This window comes from Patiria miniata, unplaced genomic scaffold, assembly GCF_015706575.1.
Source record: "Patiria miniata isolate m_02_andy unplaced genomic scaffold, ASM1570657v1 HiC_scaffold_10, whole genome shotgun sequence".
NCBI classification, from domain to species: domain Eukaryota; kingdom Metazoa; phylum Echinodermata; class Asteroidea; order Valvatida; family Asterinidae; genus Patiria; species Patiria miniata.
In genome coordinates, this window is record NW_024037048.1 from 10,033,583 (window position 1) to 10,052,098 (window position 18,516).

At 41.7% G+C, this 18,516-nt stretch overlaps 2 protein-coding genes across 2 annotated transcripts; one reads left to right on the forward strand and one right to left on the reverse strand.

The window, feature by feature from the left end:
- Positions 1 to 809: 809 nt before the first annotated feature.
- LOC119737603 (cytosolic iron-sulfur assembly component 2A-like) lies at positions 810 to 7,591 on the reverse strand. The gene is made up of 6 exons (XM_038212065.1): positions 7,528 to 7,591; positions 6,911 to 7,127; positions 4,591 to 4,761; positions 3,065 to 3,114; positions 2,304 to 2,349; positions 810 to 1,007 (listed from the first exon to the last, which is right to left on the reverse strand). Exons 2-6 carry the CDS (start codon positions 7,089 to 7,091, stop codon positions 907 to 909), a joined length of 549 nt encoding a protein of 182 aa, XP_038067993.1. The 5' UTR covers positions 7,092 to 7,127; positions 7,528 to 7,591; the 3' UTR covers positions 810 to 906.
- A 22-nt stretch (positions 7,592 to 7,613) lies between these two features.
- LOC119737594 (FAST kinase domain-containing protein 5, mitochondrial-like) lies at positions 7,614 to 18,452 on the forward strand. The gene is made up of 8 exons (XM_038212053.1): positions 7,614 to 7,722; positions 8,434 to 9,626; positions 11,693 to 12,119; positions 13,263 to 13,366; positions 13,919 to 14,084; positions 14,231 to 14,981; positions 15,324 to 15,438; positions 17,244 to 18,452. The coding sequence occupies exons 2-8, from the start codon at positions 8,445 to 8,447 to the stop codon at positions 17,325 to 17,327; spliced, it is 2,829 nt and encodes a 942-aa protein (XP_038067981.1). The 5' UTR covers positions 7,614 to 7,722; positions 8,434 to 8,444; the 3' UTR covers positions 17,328 to 18,452.
- The last annotated feature ends 64 nt before the right edge of the window (positions 18,453 to 18,516 follow it).

The following is an 18,516-nucleotide window of genomic DNA, read 5'->3' on the forward strand; positions in this document are numbered from 1 at the left end:
AGTTGGCTTTGTTTGAGGTCGTTTCATGTATCTTTATCTTCAAGCAAACTTGAATCCTTGATTCTGATTGGTCGATCCATGGCAACAACAGTCTGATATTATACTGTATGGCATGGTCTATATCGCACCCTGCGTATTGCGCCATTCCAAGTTACTAGCGACATTCCAACTGCTAAAAAGCTTCGCGTCAAGCATGCTAGTTCCATCTGAACTGTGCGTCAAGTTTGCTTGAAGATAAATTCGTTATCGCACTCGCGCTCGTGAAACATGGATAATGTAGTGCGTCTGTGTCCCACATACCACTTGGCCTTCAGCCTTGGCCAAGTTTGCGCAAGGACTATAGTAGACCAATGGTTAACTAACGTTTGCCCGAACTCTGTCTAGTCAACGGTGGTTGACTACGCTAGTCGACTATTTGGAACCAGCCTACTGGGGTTGGTTGCATCGCTGGTAACCAATAGCCGCGCGCATTCATAACGCTAGCAGAGAGCCAGGATCCAGAAGTTTTGCGATGACATTTTGACCAGCGTTTGACTAGAGACGTTCGCATGTTGCTATCAGTGCGCAGGCGTAAGGTACGTCACAAATCAACCACTAGTCGACTAATAATGGTCCTTGCCCGAACTTGGCCCTTGTGGTATGTGGGACACAGACGCACTACTTTATTCCGTGTTCTACTCGCTTTCGCACGATAACTTATAGTGTACATAATGGGCAGAAACCCATTCATTGGTGCTACAGGGTAATCCTATACAATAGCACTGCCCAGCTCACAAGTAACAGTTAGTCGGTGAGGTACACGATGGACTACGGACTGGCCCTCTATCGAACAAAATTGTCCATGTTTTACAAAGCCATAATTTATGGCTTTGGCTAGTATATGGGTTACAGTTTGTACAAGTTGTTTCAAGTGTCGTCCTCTGCCACACATTTCTCAACGAGTTCCTTCAGGTTAGGGTTCTCCATGGCTGCGGCTATCCTCTCCTTGTCGTTGATTTGTTTATTAACTACAGAAAAAAAGTGAAATTGCGTTAAAGCCAGAGTCCATCATTTACAGCTATCCAAAAAGTAACTGGCGTAATTATTGTTGAAAAACATACTTGGTTGAACGATAGTAAGTGGATTAAACTCCCTGTGAAATTATTCTTTCTGGCAAGCTGTCATTTTGAAGAAATCAACAAAAGCAGGCCTTTCCAACGGTGCTTCTTAGCACCGTAGGAAATTCAAATTAGTTGTTATTCGGCGAAGCGCGCGCAAGCATTGGCACGACGCACATGCACGCGCAGTTGCTATAATTCGTCGGATCAGTGCGCGACATCGCGTAGCTGCAATTGGCTCAGTGAGAACGTGTCTCGGATGATGAATTCAGGCCCAATTCAAAACATGATTTAGCAACTTTTGATTTGAAATCGAGATCCTAGAATGTTGTTTTTCTCGAAATATACAGCTAAAGCTGAGCTGAAACTTCATCAGGTTAGTTGTTCAGCACCCTTCTTTAGATCTTGAGCACTTTTGTTGCTTCAAATGAACAAAATGCACAAATTACAAATGATGGACTCTACCTTTAACCAAATTTTCTTACACGTAAAAGGAGCAGGCTTGATTCCAGTTGAAATATGGAGTGAAATAATATTTTCACATTGTTATTCATATTCTTTTTTTAAAGTGAAGATACAACATTTGCAAACTTACAAAAACGAAATGATCACATTATCACAAAATACTTAACTGGACTATTAGGGAACGACAGTCAAAAGCATCCTGTAAAATCGTAGCTCCTGGTGTGCTGACATTTTGTATTTTATATAACTTGTATTTTTCCAACGCTGGTCGGCCGACCAGTGCTGGAGAAAACTGGCTTTTTTACAAAAACTGCTTCTAATTTTTCAAATTTAGTTATTTCGCATTTTCTTTGCAATTGATCACACAACTGTGAAGGAGTACAAAGCCTGCTAGACTGATTCTCTGACCTTACAATTCCCCAAAGTCTATAAATTGCTCTGTTTCATCGTAAGTGGGGTCAGGGAACCAGACTACAAGAACATGATTGGTTTTCTTGGATTTTCAAGCATCTACAAACCCAAAACATGAAACAAGTCAGTTCAACAATATTTGCTGTAACATACTAATCCTCCAAATCCATTTATTTCTGAAAATTGCAGCAAAAGCAAATGTTGTACATTCCTTTTTAAGAATTTTTAAAGGTCCAAATTTTTTGAGCAATTAAAATAAACATTATTCTTTGATGAGCTATAAATGATAAAAATAATGGCCTGTTGATTTCACAAAATACTTGTACTTACTTTCATTTTCTGTCGCATGTGTTCCCTTGGTGATAAAAATGTCAACCTGATGCAAGAGAAAGACAAAAATGGAGGTGACCATTCTTAAAGCTATAGTCCATCATTTGCAGCTATCCAAAAAGTAACTGACGTAATTATTGTTGAAAAACGTACTTGGTAGAAAGATAGTAAGGGGACTAAACTCCCTGTGAAATTGTTCTTTCTGGCAAGCTGTCATTTTGAAGAAATCAACGAAAGAAGGCCTTTCCAACGATGCGTCCTTAGACGCACCGTTGGAAATTTCCGTTAGCAGTTCGTTTTTTTTATTCGGTGAAGTGCGCGCAAGCGTTGACACGACGCACACATGCGCGCGGTAGCTATAATTCGTCAGACCGGTGCACGACATAGCGTAGCAGCAATCGGCTCAGTGAGAACGTGTCTCGGACGCTGAATTCAGGTCCAATTCAACACATGATTCAGCAACTTTTGATTTGAAATCGAGATCCTAGAGTGCTGTTTTCTCGGAATATACAGCTGAAGCTGAGCTGAAACTTCATCAGGTTAGTTGTTCAGCACCCTTCTTTAGATCTTGAGCACGTTTGTTGCCTCAAATGAACAAAATGCACAAATTACAAATGATGGACTATACCTTTCATCTTTTTGATCATGTTGATCAAGTAAAGAACAGACGATCCCCACCCCACCCCCAAAAGGAGAATCTTTTGGACTGAAATCTTTGAAAAAACTGAAGACCTTTTTACAGTATTATTATAAAACATTACCTTTTGTTTCTGTGGAAGACTCCGATCCAGTTTTACCCTAATACACAAACCTGAAACAAAGGATAAACCATGAAAGAATTCAATAGTAGATGAATAGGGGTTTTTGAAATTAACTATATACAAGGCATTTGCAAACAGATAAGAAATACTGAGAAACTTTTTAAGGTTATACAACATTTGCTTTTGCTGTAATTTTCAGAAATGGATGGATTTGGGGTTAGTATTTTCTAGCAAATATTGTTACACTGACCTGTTTAATGTTTTGTGAAAAACTGCTGTACTTGTAGTCTGGTTCTCTGACCCTACCTCAGGCAAAACAAGGCAATTTATAGACGCCGGGGAATTGACAGGTCAGGGAACCAGACTAGCTGGCTTGCACCTGTTCACGGATGTGTAACCGATTGCAAACAAAATGTGGACTAACTAAATTTGGTAAACTGGGGACAGTATTTTTTCCAACGATGGTTGGCAGACCATCGTTGGAAATTGATACAAAGTTTCCACTAAGTTTCTTGAAAATGACAGCACACCAGGTGCCATGATTTCACAGGATGCGTGAGACTATTATTCACTAACAGTCAAGTAAGGTATATCATAATAATTTGATAGTTTTGTTTTGTGATGTTTGTATGTTACCTAAGTTAACCTAACAATGTATATAAACTGTTTACAAAATATTTACCAGCAGAAAAGAAACAGCAGCAGAAGACATTCCAAAACAGAAAAGACGAAGTCTCAGATTGTGTCTAAGGCCAAAAAAAAAAATACTCGGTCTCTGGTCAGCGCGCGCGTCGATTTTAATCATGCGTGTCAACCTTTTTTTTCTTCAAATTAACACAGAAGCTACAACCCTCTATTGCTGCGCCTCCTCAAATTTTTGTACCAAGGAGCACCAAGGAATGTTCGCTCGTACCCCTGCCCTGCAAACAGGACGCTGGTAAGGGCTGACAGCATTTGAGCTCTCGTTGGATAGATTTACGTGACCTGTGACGTAGAACGCGTCACACAAACTAGCTTCCGGTGCCCATCATGCGTAGCGCGCGCTAGCTGCATGCGAAGGTCAATCTGTACTTCCTTCACAAGATTCTGTGAAACTCATCAGCCCTTACCAGCGCCCTGTTTGCAGGGCAGGGGGTACGAGCAAACAAGGAATGGGGAAATTGCACCGAGGCAAATGATAAAGGGCACCAAGTCAAATTATGGAGGACACCAATGTATAATGAGGACACAAAAAAGCAAAATAGTACCCACCTTGTCTGTACAATACAAGCTTGAAACCCCCCCCCAAAAAAAAAACGCGTCGCCGCATCAATTCCGGAACTTCGGTCTGACCAGAGACCGACTTTTTTTTTTTTGGCCTAACACATAACTGTTCCAATCTTTATAAGCAGGTATAAAATAGGATGAAATTCAAACTACATAATCTCTTACTTGACATGGACAGTGCTGAGCCTGTTACAAATTGATGGGCCTGCTAGAAAAATTAAACTGAAACCGAAGTTAGTTTGTTATCAAATGTGGCTTACCGATCAACGTTGCAAGTGAACAATGCGGGACCGTTGGCTTGAACTCTACACGGATGATGTACCTATCGGACTGACCCTTGACTGGGTGAACTTTGACCCCTTCCTCAAAGACGACCTCCAGTTCTTCCAAGGTGTTGGGTTTCTCTGGGTCTCGGATGTCCTTGATCAAATCTGACGACAAAAAGAAGACGATAAGTGATATACGGATAGGGATATTGGGTTCATTGGAAAGGACATTAAAGCTATAGTCCATCATTTGCAGCTATCCGAAAAAGTAACTGGCGTATTATTGTTGAAAAACATACTGGTTGAAAGATAGTAAGGGGACTAAACTCGCTGTGAAATTAATCTTTCTGGCAAGCTATCATTTTGAAGTAATCAACAAAAGAAGGCCTTTCCAACGGTGCGTCTTAAGACACACCACAGTGCAACAGTATGTCTTAAGACGCACCTCACTCCTCCAAAATCCTCCTGGCGGTTTTGGAGGATTCTAGAGGATTGAGGATGAGTGGTGATTGAATCAAATGAGGATTCTGGAGGATTGAGGATGAATGGTGATTGAAGCACATGAGGTTTTTGGAGGATTGAGGATGAATGGTGATTGAAGCACAAGAGGAGTTTGGAGGATTGAGGATGAATGCATTTTGAGGCAGGACTGTCTGATGATTTTGAAGGATTTGGCGTGGGTTATCCTTCATTTAAACACGAGTGCAAAATTTTGGGATGAGGAGGATTTTGGAGGATTTTGGAGGATTGAGGATGAATGCATTTAGAGGCAGGACTGTCTGACAATTTTTAAAAATTTAGGCGGAGTTGCAAAATTTTGGAGGATTTTGGAGGATTGAGGATGGTTGTAAGCAACAAGGGCCTAGGGGGTTAGGGTCTTTACAACGATGTATGAAATATGGGAATCGGACAAAATCTGATGGAGGTACAGTATTTCAATTCCCAATTTTTGGGCCTCGGAAAGTAAAACATCTGTCCTTAAAATTTCCCCAAAAGAAGTACACATTAAAAGAAGTTAACCAGTTTTTCAACCCCCCCCCTTTTTCCCCATGCCATTCTGCTTTTTTGTTTTTTAATTCATACGTTTGCAATATTTCTTGCAAATTATGTTGTCAATTTATTATCTTTTCATTTGTTTCCAACAAAATTGTACATAAAGCTAGCTTGAGAAACTCCAGCTCCAATGCTTATCAGGAATTTGACATGTAGCGCTGAAGGTCAATGCACGTTGTTGCCAGCGGTCTCAAAATTGCAGAGGCCGTGAAATTTGGCCTAAACACAGCTGCCGATATCATCAAATTTTGTTTATATTTTAGTCAGTTTTGTTCTGTTTTAAGTCGATCCTTTAATTCGTGAATCATTCAATGTCAAATTCCCGATGAGCAAAGGAGTTGGAGTTTCTCTAGCTTGAGTAATGGATACGCACTGAACGTGCGCAGTTACTGTTTTTTTTTAATTAGACATTTTCCGGTGACAAATTTTAGTCTGGTTCCATGCCAACATTATCGTCGTACCTTCGTATTCACATTATGGGAATCAGACCATTTCACAAATTTGGGACTTTATTTCCCTTTAAAAAAAATCCTCCAGAGCCACAAATCTGAAAAAGAAAATGTAATACTCAGCAATAAAATGTTTGAGACATATTAAAATAATAAAAGAAGAATATTCTTATTTTTGGGGGATGAGAAAAATAAACTTTAAAATGTGGTGCGGTCGGAATCGAACGCGAGTTATCCCGCTTACTAGAGCCTTTGCTTAACCATTACACCAAACGTGCTACACAACTTTTGGTGGGAATTTAATACATCTTATAATTCAGCCCTATTTTAAAGAGTACAGCGCCCTCTGTTGATATGGATTACCATCGGCAAACCTTTAGTAATCGTTAGTTTGCCGTCATTACCTCCGGCAAAATATCCACTATCTTAAAAAAATCCTCCAGAGCCACAAATCTGAAAAAGAAAATGTAATAGGGCCTAGTACTCAGCAATAAAATGTTTGAGACATGTTAAAATAATAAAAGAAGAATATTCTTATTTTTGGGGGATGGGGAAAAAAAAACCCTTGTCGCCAGCAGGGATCGAACTTGGGTCTTCCCGCTCATGAGATCCGTTATTTATCCACTAGACCACAGGTGCTACACAACCGTTGGTGGTAATTTAATATATCTTATAATTCAACCCTATCTTAGAGAGTACAGCGCCCTCTGTTGATAGGGATTGCCGCCGGCAAACCTTTAGTAAACGTTAGCTTGCCGGGATTACCGCCGGCAATATATCCACTGTCTAATTTTTCTAACTCGGCCTTATACCATAGATGTCCGCAGCTACGTCCTCCAAATTTTCGCCCTCTTCATCATCCGGCCCTCGGCTAGTGCCTGGCTCCGCCTCCCCACTCTGCTGAGTCTGCTCACTGTCAGCTTCTGATGATGGGCCATTAGTCGCTGACGACATCATGAACAGCTGAAACAACCCTAGAAACGTCAGAAACATCGGGGCAGAATCATCTAGTTCTTGCGAATCTTGGATCTGTAAAATCAGAAATGACAAGTAAAATTATCACTGCCACTGCCTAAGTCAATCAGCCTGACAGAGCATTCTTAAGAAAGAAGGGAGAACACTCAAATAAGTTAACATTAATTTCTCATATTTAGAAAATTAGTACGAAGATAACACCCCCCCCCCCCCCGGCATCTTGCTATCCCCGCCCATCTTCCTGTCAATATTCTATCATGTCGCATTGTCGGTGCAATGTGTTTCGGTTTCAACTTTAGTTCACATTTAAACTCTTCATTTGTAATATCACAATGCACATTATAACTTCGAAACTTATGGCAGACCTTTATCACATCATATGACATTATATGATCAACTTATAACTCCCAGTAATGAAGTAGAAATCGTCGGGAAATCGACTGTTTTCGCTTACCTTCCGTCGCAAAACGAACCAATGTGATGTGTATTGTGTGATGTCTCTACTGCACCTATGGAGGGCGCTCTTCACAAACACCGTTAACTTTTAGAACAATGCGCGTTTACAGTGAGTGTTGGCCCGGGTGTTTTTTGTGGTGGCCGCTGACTTGAGAAGTCGTCTTCTTGTCAAATTTTTTTGTGCATGGAGGAGGTGATTTAATGTTGATCTTGTACTTGTAGGAATCTGTGTATAAGAAAATTTGAATGAGGGTTAGTTATACCCATGGACGTCTAATTCTACCGGGTGTGTGTGTTGGAAATCGGCATGGTCGGTCGGCATGGAGCCCGGGGAGGGGGGGGGGGGGGGGGGGGGGGGGTGCGAAGGGGGGGGGGGGGGGTTTGCAGGAGTCATGGACATGGGCGGGGGAGTTTTGTGGGGGGGTGGGTGGTGCAAGTTTAATACCCTGATCGCCCCGCACAGAACATTTTCAGATTCAATGTCCATGTATCGTCCGTGTACATGTTCCTAGTTATCGAGGCATTAAGTTTTCGAGGTTTGACCTCGTAGGCCTAGCGACACACTCCCACAGGCCACAGATTCGTACCACACAACCAGTTCATTTTTTGTGTGTGCAGTAAGTGTTCCACCGCCAGCCCAAAAAATTGGAAACTGAAGACTATGTCGGTGTTTTTCTCTTGCTTGAAATGAATCCTTACACCCTTGAAAACCGGTACATCAAGGAATGACCAGGATATTTTACAATTTTATCATGCTTATGTTGTGCCTAGTAGTAGTAACAAGCAGAGATCTACATGTAGGCTATTTGGAGGATTATTATTCTTTCAGTTAGGAAGAGATTATTGATGTTAATATTACACATGCACTGCAGTATCTAAATCTAACTTTCATTATATTTGACAGTTGATTTCAGAATGAGTTGGAGACGACCACACCATGTTGTCCGTTTGCTTCGTGGACCTATGTGTTTCAGTAAACCAACATTTGCCCGGAGTAGAACGCTATCGGCTTTACACACGAGAAAAAGCTGGTTTTGCAGTGATACACAACACTTGGTAGTTGCGACCAGCGACTGCAGGCTTACAAGCAGTAAACTTGCTGATTCACGGCGTGAAGAACAATTTCAGCCCGGGTTATTTCACGTCGACATTTCTTCCTTTAGAACCGATGAGCAAGGGGACAACCGAAACAACGCAAACTCTAATAGTGAACAATTCAGGAAGCGTTCTTATATCAATTACGGGACACACTTAGATCCAGTCGTCTTCCGACAATTGGGAGAAGGATGGGTGCTGGGGGACGACGGAGCCAGGAAGGAGGTATTCCATCCGAAACTGACGCCCAGACTTTTTTACAGGGAGGCTGATGAATACAGCGACACTGCTGTTATCTCCCCACAAGTTGCAAGGGAAGAAATCGGTTCCGAAAGCCGGTCAAAGCAAGTTGGAATCTTCTTGGAACAGTTTAAGCTTGAAACTGGAATCGGCGAGCTAGACTTGCGACAACTCTTAGAAACTTTCCTCCAGTGTAGCGATGAGTTTCTCTTAGGATTAGCGAGCGACACCAGATTCATTGAGTTCACTGAGTTTCTCAGCCAGCGCTGTCCTCAACTTCCCACCGACGAATTTGTGAAAGTTCTGGTGCTATTTGCAAGGGTTCAAGTTCGGGCCAAGATTTCGGCCGTCCCGATATTTTTGTCAGAATGCGAGAGCCGATTCGCAAATTGGGACGTCCCGACCTCCTTGTTGGTTTGCGACGCGTGGAGGCTTATCGGTCTCAAAGTCAAATCGTTAAATACCAATATTTTCAGTCAGATTGAGCCAAGGGCGGACCAACTGACCAAACACCAAGTCGTCCAGTTGATGTATTTGATCGGAGAAAACCGATTTTGCCAGGAAAGCTTACGTGACAATCTCCAAGATCTCGTCCTGAAGCACTTGGACTCGTTCACTTTGACGGAGCTTGGGACTGTCTGCCAAGGTTTCTTCAAATCCAAGACTAACTTGAAACCCTCGGTTGTCAGTGCTCTGGCTATGAAGATACAATCTCAGCCGGTGGATTGCATTCACAGTTTTTATCTTGTTGGCATGTTAAAGGTAGGCGTCCTCAATGTATTGTAAAGTAGTTGAGGACATCACGAGTCCATCACAAGTCCAGTCACAAGTATCAGGAGATGAACAGTTACAAAGGAATGCCTTTGTAACAAACATTCCCAAATCCTCCAAAATTCTCTTTGCGAAATGAAGGATTTTGCAGGATTGAGGCTATATGGCCAAAACGTGTTGCTGATTTTGAAGGATGCTCTATGGCCAGATTACACTTGAAATCCTCCGCACTGCTCCAGGATGTCACTGGCTCTGCCTCACTATTGACAGTGATTAATGGAGGATTGAGGCAGTGGTCACCCCTCCAAGGACCACATTCAAGAAATAACGGATAATTTTGGAGGATTGAGGTTGTATGCTGTTTTAACATTTTGTAGGATTGAGGTTGCATCCTTGCAAAAATGCCTAGGGAATTAGGGTTTCTAGCTTGTGATTGACTTGGAACTGAGTCTTGTAGTGGATTTGTGATTGACTTGTGATTGACTTGTGATTGACTTGTGATGGACTTGTGATGGACTTGTGATGGACTTGTGATGACTTGTGATGACTTGTGATGACTTGTGATGGACTTGTGATGACTTGTGATGGACTTGTGATGACTTGTGATGGACTTGTGATGGACTTGTGATGGACTTGTGATGACTTGTGATGACTTGTGATGAACTTGTGATGAACTTGTGATGACTTGTGATGGACTTGTAATGACTTGTGATGACTTGTGACTGACTTGTGATGACTTGTGATGACTTGTGATGACTTGTGATGACTTGTGATGACTTGTGATGACTTGTGATGAACTTGTGATGACATGTGATGACTTGTGATGACTTGTGATGACTTGTGATGGCTTGTGATGACTTGTGATGACTTGTGATGACTTGTGATGACTTGTGATGGCTTGTGATGGACTTGTGATGACTTGTGATGGCTTGTGATGACTTGTGATGGACTTGTGATGACTTGTGATGACTTGTGATGAACTTGTGATGAACTTGTGATGACTTGTGATGGACTTGTAATGACTTGTGATGACTTGTGACTGACTTGTGATGACTTGTGATGACTTGTGATGACTTGTGATGACTTGTGATGACTTGTGATGGATTTGTGACTGACTTGTCAATGACTTGTGATGGACTTGTGATGGATTTGTGATTGACTTGTGATTGACTTGTGATGGACTTGTGATGGACTTGTGATGGATTTGTGGTGGATTTGTGATGACTTATGATGTCTTGTGATGACTTGTGATGACTTGTGATGGATTCGTGACTGACTTGTGATTGACTTGTGATGGACTTGTGATGGACTTGTGACTGACTTGTGATGACTTGTGATGACTTGTGATGACTTGTGATGACTTGTGATGGATTTGTGACTGACTTGTCAATGACTTGTGATGGACTTGTGATGGACTTGTGATGACTTGTGATGACTTGTGATGCACTTGTAATGACTTGTGATGACTTGTGATAACTTGTGATGACTTGTGATGACTTGTGATGACTTGTGATGGCTTGTGATGACGTGTGATGACGTGTGATGACTTGTGATGACTTGTGATGACTTGTGATGACTTGTGATGACTTGTGATGACTTGTGATGACTTGTGATGAACTTGTGATGACATGTGATGACTTGTGATGACTTGTGATGACTTGTGATGGCTTGTGATGACTTGTGATGACTTGTGATGACTTGTGATGACTTGTGATGGCTTGTGATGGACTTGTGATGACTTGTGATGGCTTGTGATGACTTGTGATGACGTGTGATGACTTGTGATGACTTGTGATGACTTGTGACGGATTTGTGACTGACTTGTGATTGACTTGTGATGACTTCTGATGACCAGTGATTACATGTGATGACTTGTGATGACTTGTAATGACTTGTGATAACTTGTGATGACTTGTGATGACTTCTGATGACTTGTGATTGACTTGTGACGACTTGTGATTGATTTGTGATTGACTTGTGATTGACTTGTGATTGATTTGTGATGACTTGTGATCGACTTGTGATGACTTGATTTCTGTGTACCTTCTTCTTTCAAGGTCTTCCGCCAAGCCTACTTTGGTCACAGAGACCTTTTCAACCACGTCGCAGACTCCGTCAGCCCGCACCTCCACACCTACCCCATCACCTCCATCATGCACATACTCCTAACCTACGCCACACTGCACATCCACAACGATGCCCTGTTGGGGGCGGGGTCACACGCCCTCCTCAAGCGATCCCACGAGTGCCGATGCAAAGACCTCTCCAAATTCCTCTGGTCCTTCGCCACCCTCAACTACCACCCCGAGAACTCGGAGAAGTTCTTCAAGACGATGATTGGTCGGCTGGTAGAGCTCCTGGATGAGTTTGAAGACTTCCCGGTGTTTCTCGTCTCTGGGCTTCTGTCGTTGGCTTACCTCAACATTTATCCAGCCGAGCTGCTGAATTTAGTCTTCAGTCGGAGGTTTTTACTGAAGATAGATGGTTAGAACACAAACAATTCAACGTTAGGGTTCCCCGGCTGTTTCAAGTGGGAACAACGCAAGTTCCCAATTAGAACAGGCGATGTTCCCCGGTGGAACATTTCAAACGTTCAGACTTTCGAGAAGTTCCCTTACAACTGAGAATATTTCTGTTCCCCTGAGTAGGGTAAAGTGGCTTGCCACAGGACACAACATATGACCAGGAGACGGGATATTTCTACTCCCCATGGATGGGATGCCAGTCCATCGCAGGTTACTCCCCAGCTAATGCTGGTACCCATTTATACTCCTGGGTGGAGAGGGGCAAGTTGGGGTAAAGTGGCTTTCCCAAGGACACAACATATGGCCAGGAGACTGAATATTTCTATTCCCCCTGGATGGGATGCTAGTCCATCGCAGGCTACTCCCCAGCTAATGCCGGTACCCATTTATGCTCCTGGGTGGAGAGAGGCAAGTTGGGGTAAAGTGGCTTTCCCAAGGACACAACATATGGCCAGGAGACTGAATATTTCTACTCCCCCTGGATGGGATGCTAGTCCATCGCAGGCTACTCCCCAGCTAATGCCGGTACCCATTTATGCTCCTGGGTGGAGAGAGGCAAGTTGGGGTAAAGTGGCTTTCCCAAGGACACAACATATGGCCAGGAGACTGAATATTTCTACTCCCCCTGGATGGGATGCTAGTCCATCACAGGTTACTCCCAGCTAATGTCGGTACCCATTTATACTCCTGGGTGGAGAGAGGCAAGTCGGGGTAAAGTGGCTTTCCCAAGGACACAACATATGGCCAGGAGACTGAATATTTCTATTCCCCCTGGATGGGATGCTAGTCCATCGCAGGTTACTCCCCAGCTAATGCTGGTACCCATTTATACTCCTGGGTGGAGAAAGGCAAGTGGGGTAAAGTGGCTTGTCCAAGGACACAACATATGGCTAGGATGCCAGTCCATCACAGGTTACTCCCCAGCTAATGCCAGTACCCATTTATACTCCTGGGTGGAGAAAGGCAAGTGGGGTGAAGTGGCTTGCCCAAGGACACAACATATGACCAGCAGCTGGATTCGAACCCTGACCCTCTGATCGTGAGTCACGAAACCCTAACCACTAGGCCAAGTTTTAATGATTTGTTTTTGTTTCCCATATAGAGTATGCCGAGCAGTCCAACATTGATCCGATGAGGGACATGTTCTTGTTGCATTGCGCGGTCACAATTGAATGCCCGGATTACCATGGCAACCAACTCGGAAAGGTATAAAGGTCAAAGGTTAACCCAACCCCTTGAGCACTTTTACTAGAAAGTATCCTGAATCCGCCAAAATCCACCGATTGTTTCATGCACAAAAATGTTGGTGTTGGTGACTGCTCAGTATGCAGGTATCCTGAATCCATCAAAATCCTTCAGTGCCACTAGGCTTACAATCCTCAATCCATCAAAATCCCTGGTTTTCAATATGGAGGTATCCTCAATCCATCAAAATCCTGCAGTACTGCTAGGCTTACAATCCTGAATCCATCAAAATCCCCCTGTTTTCAATGTGGAGGTATCCTGAATCCGCCGAAATACTCCAAAACAGGGTATGGATTTTGATGGATTCAGGTACTCTAGGGTAAAGAATAACACTGCAAAGTTCACGTCATATACCACTTTTCAGTAATTGAGGTATGTAGGCATACGCTCAGATCTACCCATAACTTTTGCAACTTCAAGCTAAAAGTAAATGCATGGCCAAAAAAACTCCCAAATTTCTAGCAATGTTGACAGACGTGAACTAACCCACTTTTCATCTTTGTATTTTGTTAGAATTTTTTCTTGAGAAAACCGTTCTCCCCGAGAATGTTTGGCAGCCTTCCCTACGAGTTGTCGCGGCGCCCTCTGTTGGGACAGGTGGCCTCGTCCGTTGCGTCAGTCCTCGGCGGGGAGAAATACATCAAACTTGGCTTCACTCTGCCGCACATGAAAACCGCCGGTAAATGAACAACTTTCCGATTTCATTTTATAACCATTGTTCCTGAAAAGCGTAACCCCTTGTACATATTGACTATTCTATGTTTGCCATAGTTGCCAGAAATCTTATAAAAAAATCAATATTTTTGTGTTTCTGCTTCTCCATAGATATTGAAATTCGTTTGGATCCTCATAACAGTCCAATCCCAATCAGTGATCTCAGGAGTTCTTCAACGTCGTCTTCGCAGTTTTTGAGGGACAAAGTTGTGCATCTTGACCCTTCCCTGATAACCAACTTATCTGGAAAAAACGACGGGAGGTTAGCAAACCCCACTGGAAATAGAACAGCATCCAGTGACCCCACTGGAAACACAACAGCATCCAGTTACCTCAATGGAAACAGAACTGCATCCAGTAACCCCACTGGAAATAGAACTGCATCCAGCAACCCCACTGTAAATAAAACTGCATCGAGTAACATTGGAAATAGAACTGCATCCAGTGACCCCACTGGAAACAGAACTGCATCCCATAACCCCACTGGAAATAGAACTGCATCCGATAACCCCACTGGAAATAAAACTGCATCCAGTAACCCCACTGGAAATAAAAATGCCTCCAGTTACCCCACGGGAAATAGAATTGCATCTAGCAACCCCGCTGGAGATAGAACTGCATCTAGCACTTCCACTGGGACAAGAATAGCAGATGAACCAGAAACTACTGGAGAAGCACGTATGGTTGAAAGTAGACACTTGAATGCCAGAGAACCGCAAACGCCGTCGGACAAGACACTGGCAGTTGACAAGTTGGTGTTCGACAGAGCGGCTTTGTTCGCTCGGAAGAACGCCGCGTCTGGTTGGTCGTCAAGATTCGATGTCCCGGAGCCTTTATGTACAGCACACCTAGGAGGAAACAGGTCTGTCATACTTAACCAAGTTGACAAATTCTCTACAAAAATTCTTGTTTTGAAATTGAAGAAAGTCCAAGTGGGATATTTTGTTCAGGAATTAAAAAAAGAGTAGTAGACAAATTCTGTCTACAAGAATTTTTAAATAAAAAACCTAATTGCACTGCGTGTACTATATACTACACATTACTTTCTTTATTGCTTAGAATAGCTAAAGTAATCTTAAATTTCAACTTTGTTTTACAGATCTTATTTTAACAGTGTTTTTCGCTTGGAAAAAAAATTATGCATGAATTTTGTATACGGTATTGCTCAATATAAAATTCTTTGCGATTTTCATATTACACACAGGATAGCTGTATTAGTCTGGTCCCGTAATCACTTCCACTTCAATGGCAAGAAGTTACTGGGTCTCCATTCTATGAAGAGGCGGCAACTTCAGAAGCTGGGGTACAAGACAGTCGAAGTAAGTACAACAATTGGCGCGAGTCTCAAAAGTGATATTTCATGTTGTACAGAGATTTTGCGTATCCAGTATTTCCTCAAATTCCAGAATTTTGAAATGTATGTTATGCAAGTACCTTCAGTGTATGTTATTGACGGTTATGTTTCAAAATGATTTTCAAAATGATATTTAACCAGTTCGCGCCGGAGGCTGAAAAGTTGTTCGAAAGTCAGATCGGATGACTGAAAAAAAAACAGACAAAGACAGAGGCCGGAAAATATCTGTTGGCAAGCCACCGACCGAGGCCGGAAATATGACTCTGTAGCCCCAGGCTGATGGCTTTGACCCGCCTGGCATTGTGGTCGAGTGAATATTAAACCTGTGCCTCAGTCCGTTCTTGTCAAAATAAACCCGGCCTCAACTGGTTAAAGGGAAAATACAACATTTGCAAACATCAAAAATAAAACTACCAAATCATTTTGAAATACCTTGCTGGGCTGTTAGTGAATGACAGTGTAAAGCATCCTGTAAAATCGTGGCACCTAGTATATACTGTCATTTTCAAGAAAAGTGGTATTTTTGTATCAATTTCCAACGCTGATCGGCCGATCAGCGTTGGAAAAAACTGGCTTTTTTTCAAATACTGGCCCCAGTTGACCATCGCACTTGTTTGCAATCGATTACACACCTATGGACGGGTACAAGCCAGCTAGACTGGTTCCCTTACCTTACAATTCCCCAATATATGTAAACTGCTCTGTTTCTTCTTAAATGGAGTCAGGGAACCAGACTACAGGAAAATGATTGTTTTTCTTGGTTTTTATAGCATTTTTGAACCCAAAACCTCAAAAAAGTCAGTGTAACTATATTTGCTATATATTTCCAACCCCCCAATTCCATCCATTTCTGAAAATCACAGCAAAAGCAAATGATGTATATTCCCTTTAAGGAAATAAAGATTATTAAAGTAAAAAAAATTATTTGGTGATAGAATATTTGAAAAATGTGGGGATTTATACAAATCTAAATATTAAAGGTATAGTCCATCATTTGTAATTTGGGAGTTATGTTCGTTTGGAGCAACAAAAGTGCTCAAAATCTAAAGAAGGGTGCTGAACAACTAACCTGATGAAGGTTTAGTTCATCGAATGCTGTATACTCTGAGAAAAACAATATTCTAGGATCTCAATTTGAAATCAAAATTTGCAGAGTCATGTTTTGAATTGCGCCCGAATTCAGTGTCCGGGACACGTCGTCATTCAGCCGATTGCAGCTACGTGATGTCACGCACATGGGCGTCGCGAGGGGGGGGGGGCCAAGGGGGGGCACTTGCCCCCCCCCCTGGAAAAACAAAAAACAAAAAAACAAAAAAAAGGAAGAAGAAAAGAAACAAAAAGAAAAGAAAAAGAGGCGCGAAGAAATCCTGGCGACGCCCATGGTCACGCACTTGACAGACAAATTATAGCAACTGCGCGTGCATGTCGTGTCAATGCTTGCGCACGCTTCGTCGAATTAATAAACAAACTACTAACGGAAATTTCCAAGAATGTGCCTTCAGACGCATCGTTGGAAATGGCCTTCTTTCGTTGTTTTCTTCAAAACGACAGCTTGCCAGAAAGAATAACTTCACAGGGAGTTTAGTGCCATTACTATCTTTAAACCAAGTAAACTTTTCAACAGTAATTTGGTCAGTTACTTTTTGGACAGGTGCAAATGATGGACTGTACCTTTAACGCCCATACTTTTGCTGGACACAGAGAGCTATGTTTGGTTTTCCTTTATTTTAACTCTATATTGAAATCATTTTTTCTTGCATTTATTTTTAGATTCCTTTCTTCGAATGGGACCAATTGACTGGATCGGAGGAAAGAGAGAACTACATTAGACTGAAGCTTTTCCCCGACAATTAGGACAACAAACTTTTTGAAATTAAAAAAAGATGTCACACACAAGTATATCAGTTCACTCACTTTACATATCAGAATTTTAATAAATTTTAATAAATGCCCCATTTATGATAAATTATTTAAAACTGGTCAACTTATAATGACCTTTCCACATTGAAAGAAATATAGTTTGTTCGCCTTTGCATTGTAACATGACAACCCTTTCGTCTTTGGTGCAGTCTCCGTTCGAATCTTTATGTGTTCATCCTTTTACGAGGATGTTGAAAAATTTGTTGAAATTTGACATTTTCTTAAGTATGGAAATTGTATTCTCAGGATGACTCTTGAGCCATCTCGTGATAATATTCTCAGCTGGATGGCAGTTGGTGCAATCATTTTCACACTGAGTTTTCAAAAAATATAAAATACTTTATACATAATGAATAAACAAACTTTATGATATTTCATAATAAAAGTTTTAATTTAAACAAAAATGGATATTTGAGCCTGGCTTAGCCCAATAAAACAAACATTATAAACGGAAGGTTTTATGCAATCATTTTGTTTACATAAGTAAATGTATAAGTTTCAGTTTATAGTTGCAGTTTAAAATTATTTATACAATTTATAAAATTATTTATACAAAAATCCTGGAGGGTACAAAACTCGGAACAAGTTTTTTAATTAAAAAAAATTGATTTATCCACAACCAATCCTTTAGCCAGTTTTAAATGTACTTGTGTAACACGACCAAGCACATATTTATTCCCATTCATAAATACCTTTTTCAGTCAAAAGTAAAAAACTGACAAAACTCCCATGATTTTGTTCAACAATTGAACTTCACGTTTTGTGAAACCCCCTCTGGCCATGTCCATGGTATGTGCCTCGCACACGTAGTGCTAAAATGTCCTTATATGGAGATTAGCGCGTGAACAGTGCATACTGCGTGCAGTGGCGCAGAACACAGCTGTGTTTTACCGGCACCGAGTTCAAAACCACCCATGTGACGGGCTCTCAACCAATAGGAAAGGCTAAACTGTCATGGGTATTTTTGCATGAAATTTTTTTTATTAAGGAGCCCAAAATGAGATTTAAATATCAGATATTGGCTATTTCAAATAAAACTTTTAAAAATTGGAAGTCAAAGCCTCATTTTGTTATATCAAATTGGCTTTTATTTTAGTAAGTCACAATAATATACCAACTCATA

Excerpts from the sequence above, each read along its gene's own strand:
- LOC119737603 (XM_038212065.1), bottom strand. The coding sequence starts at position 7,091 with ATGTTTCTGACGTTTCTAGGGTTGTTTCAGCTGTTCATGATGTCGTCA. Across the intron at positions 3,115-4,590 it reads TTCACTTGCAACGTTGATCG|GTTTGTGTATTAGGGTAAAA; the intron begins GTAAGCCACATT and ends CCTTTGTTTCAG. Across the intron at positions 1,008-2,303 it reads ACATGCGACAGAAAATGAAA|TTAATAAACAAATCAACGAC; the intron begins GTAAGTACAAGT and ends TTTTTTCTGTAG.
- LOC119737594 (XM_038212053.1), top strand. The coding sequence starts at position 8,445 with ATGAGTTGGAGACGACCACACCATGTTGTCCGTTTGCTTCGTGGACCT. Across the intron at positions 9,627-11,692 it reads ATCTTGTTGGCATGTTAAAG|GTCTTCCGCCAAGCCTACTT; the intron begins GTAGGCGTCCTC and ends TCTTCTTTCAAG. Across the intron at positions 14,982-15,323 it reads GCACACCTAGGAGGAAACAG|GATAGCTGTATTAGTCTGGT; the intron begins GTCTGTCATACT and ends TATTACACACAG.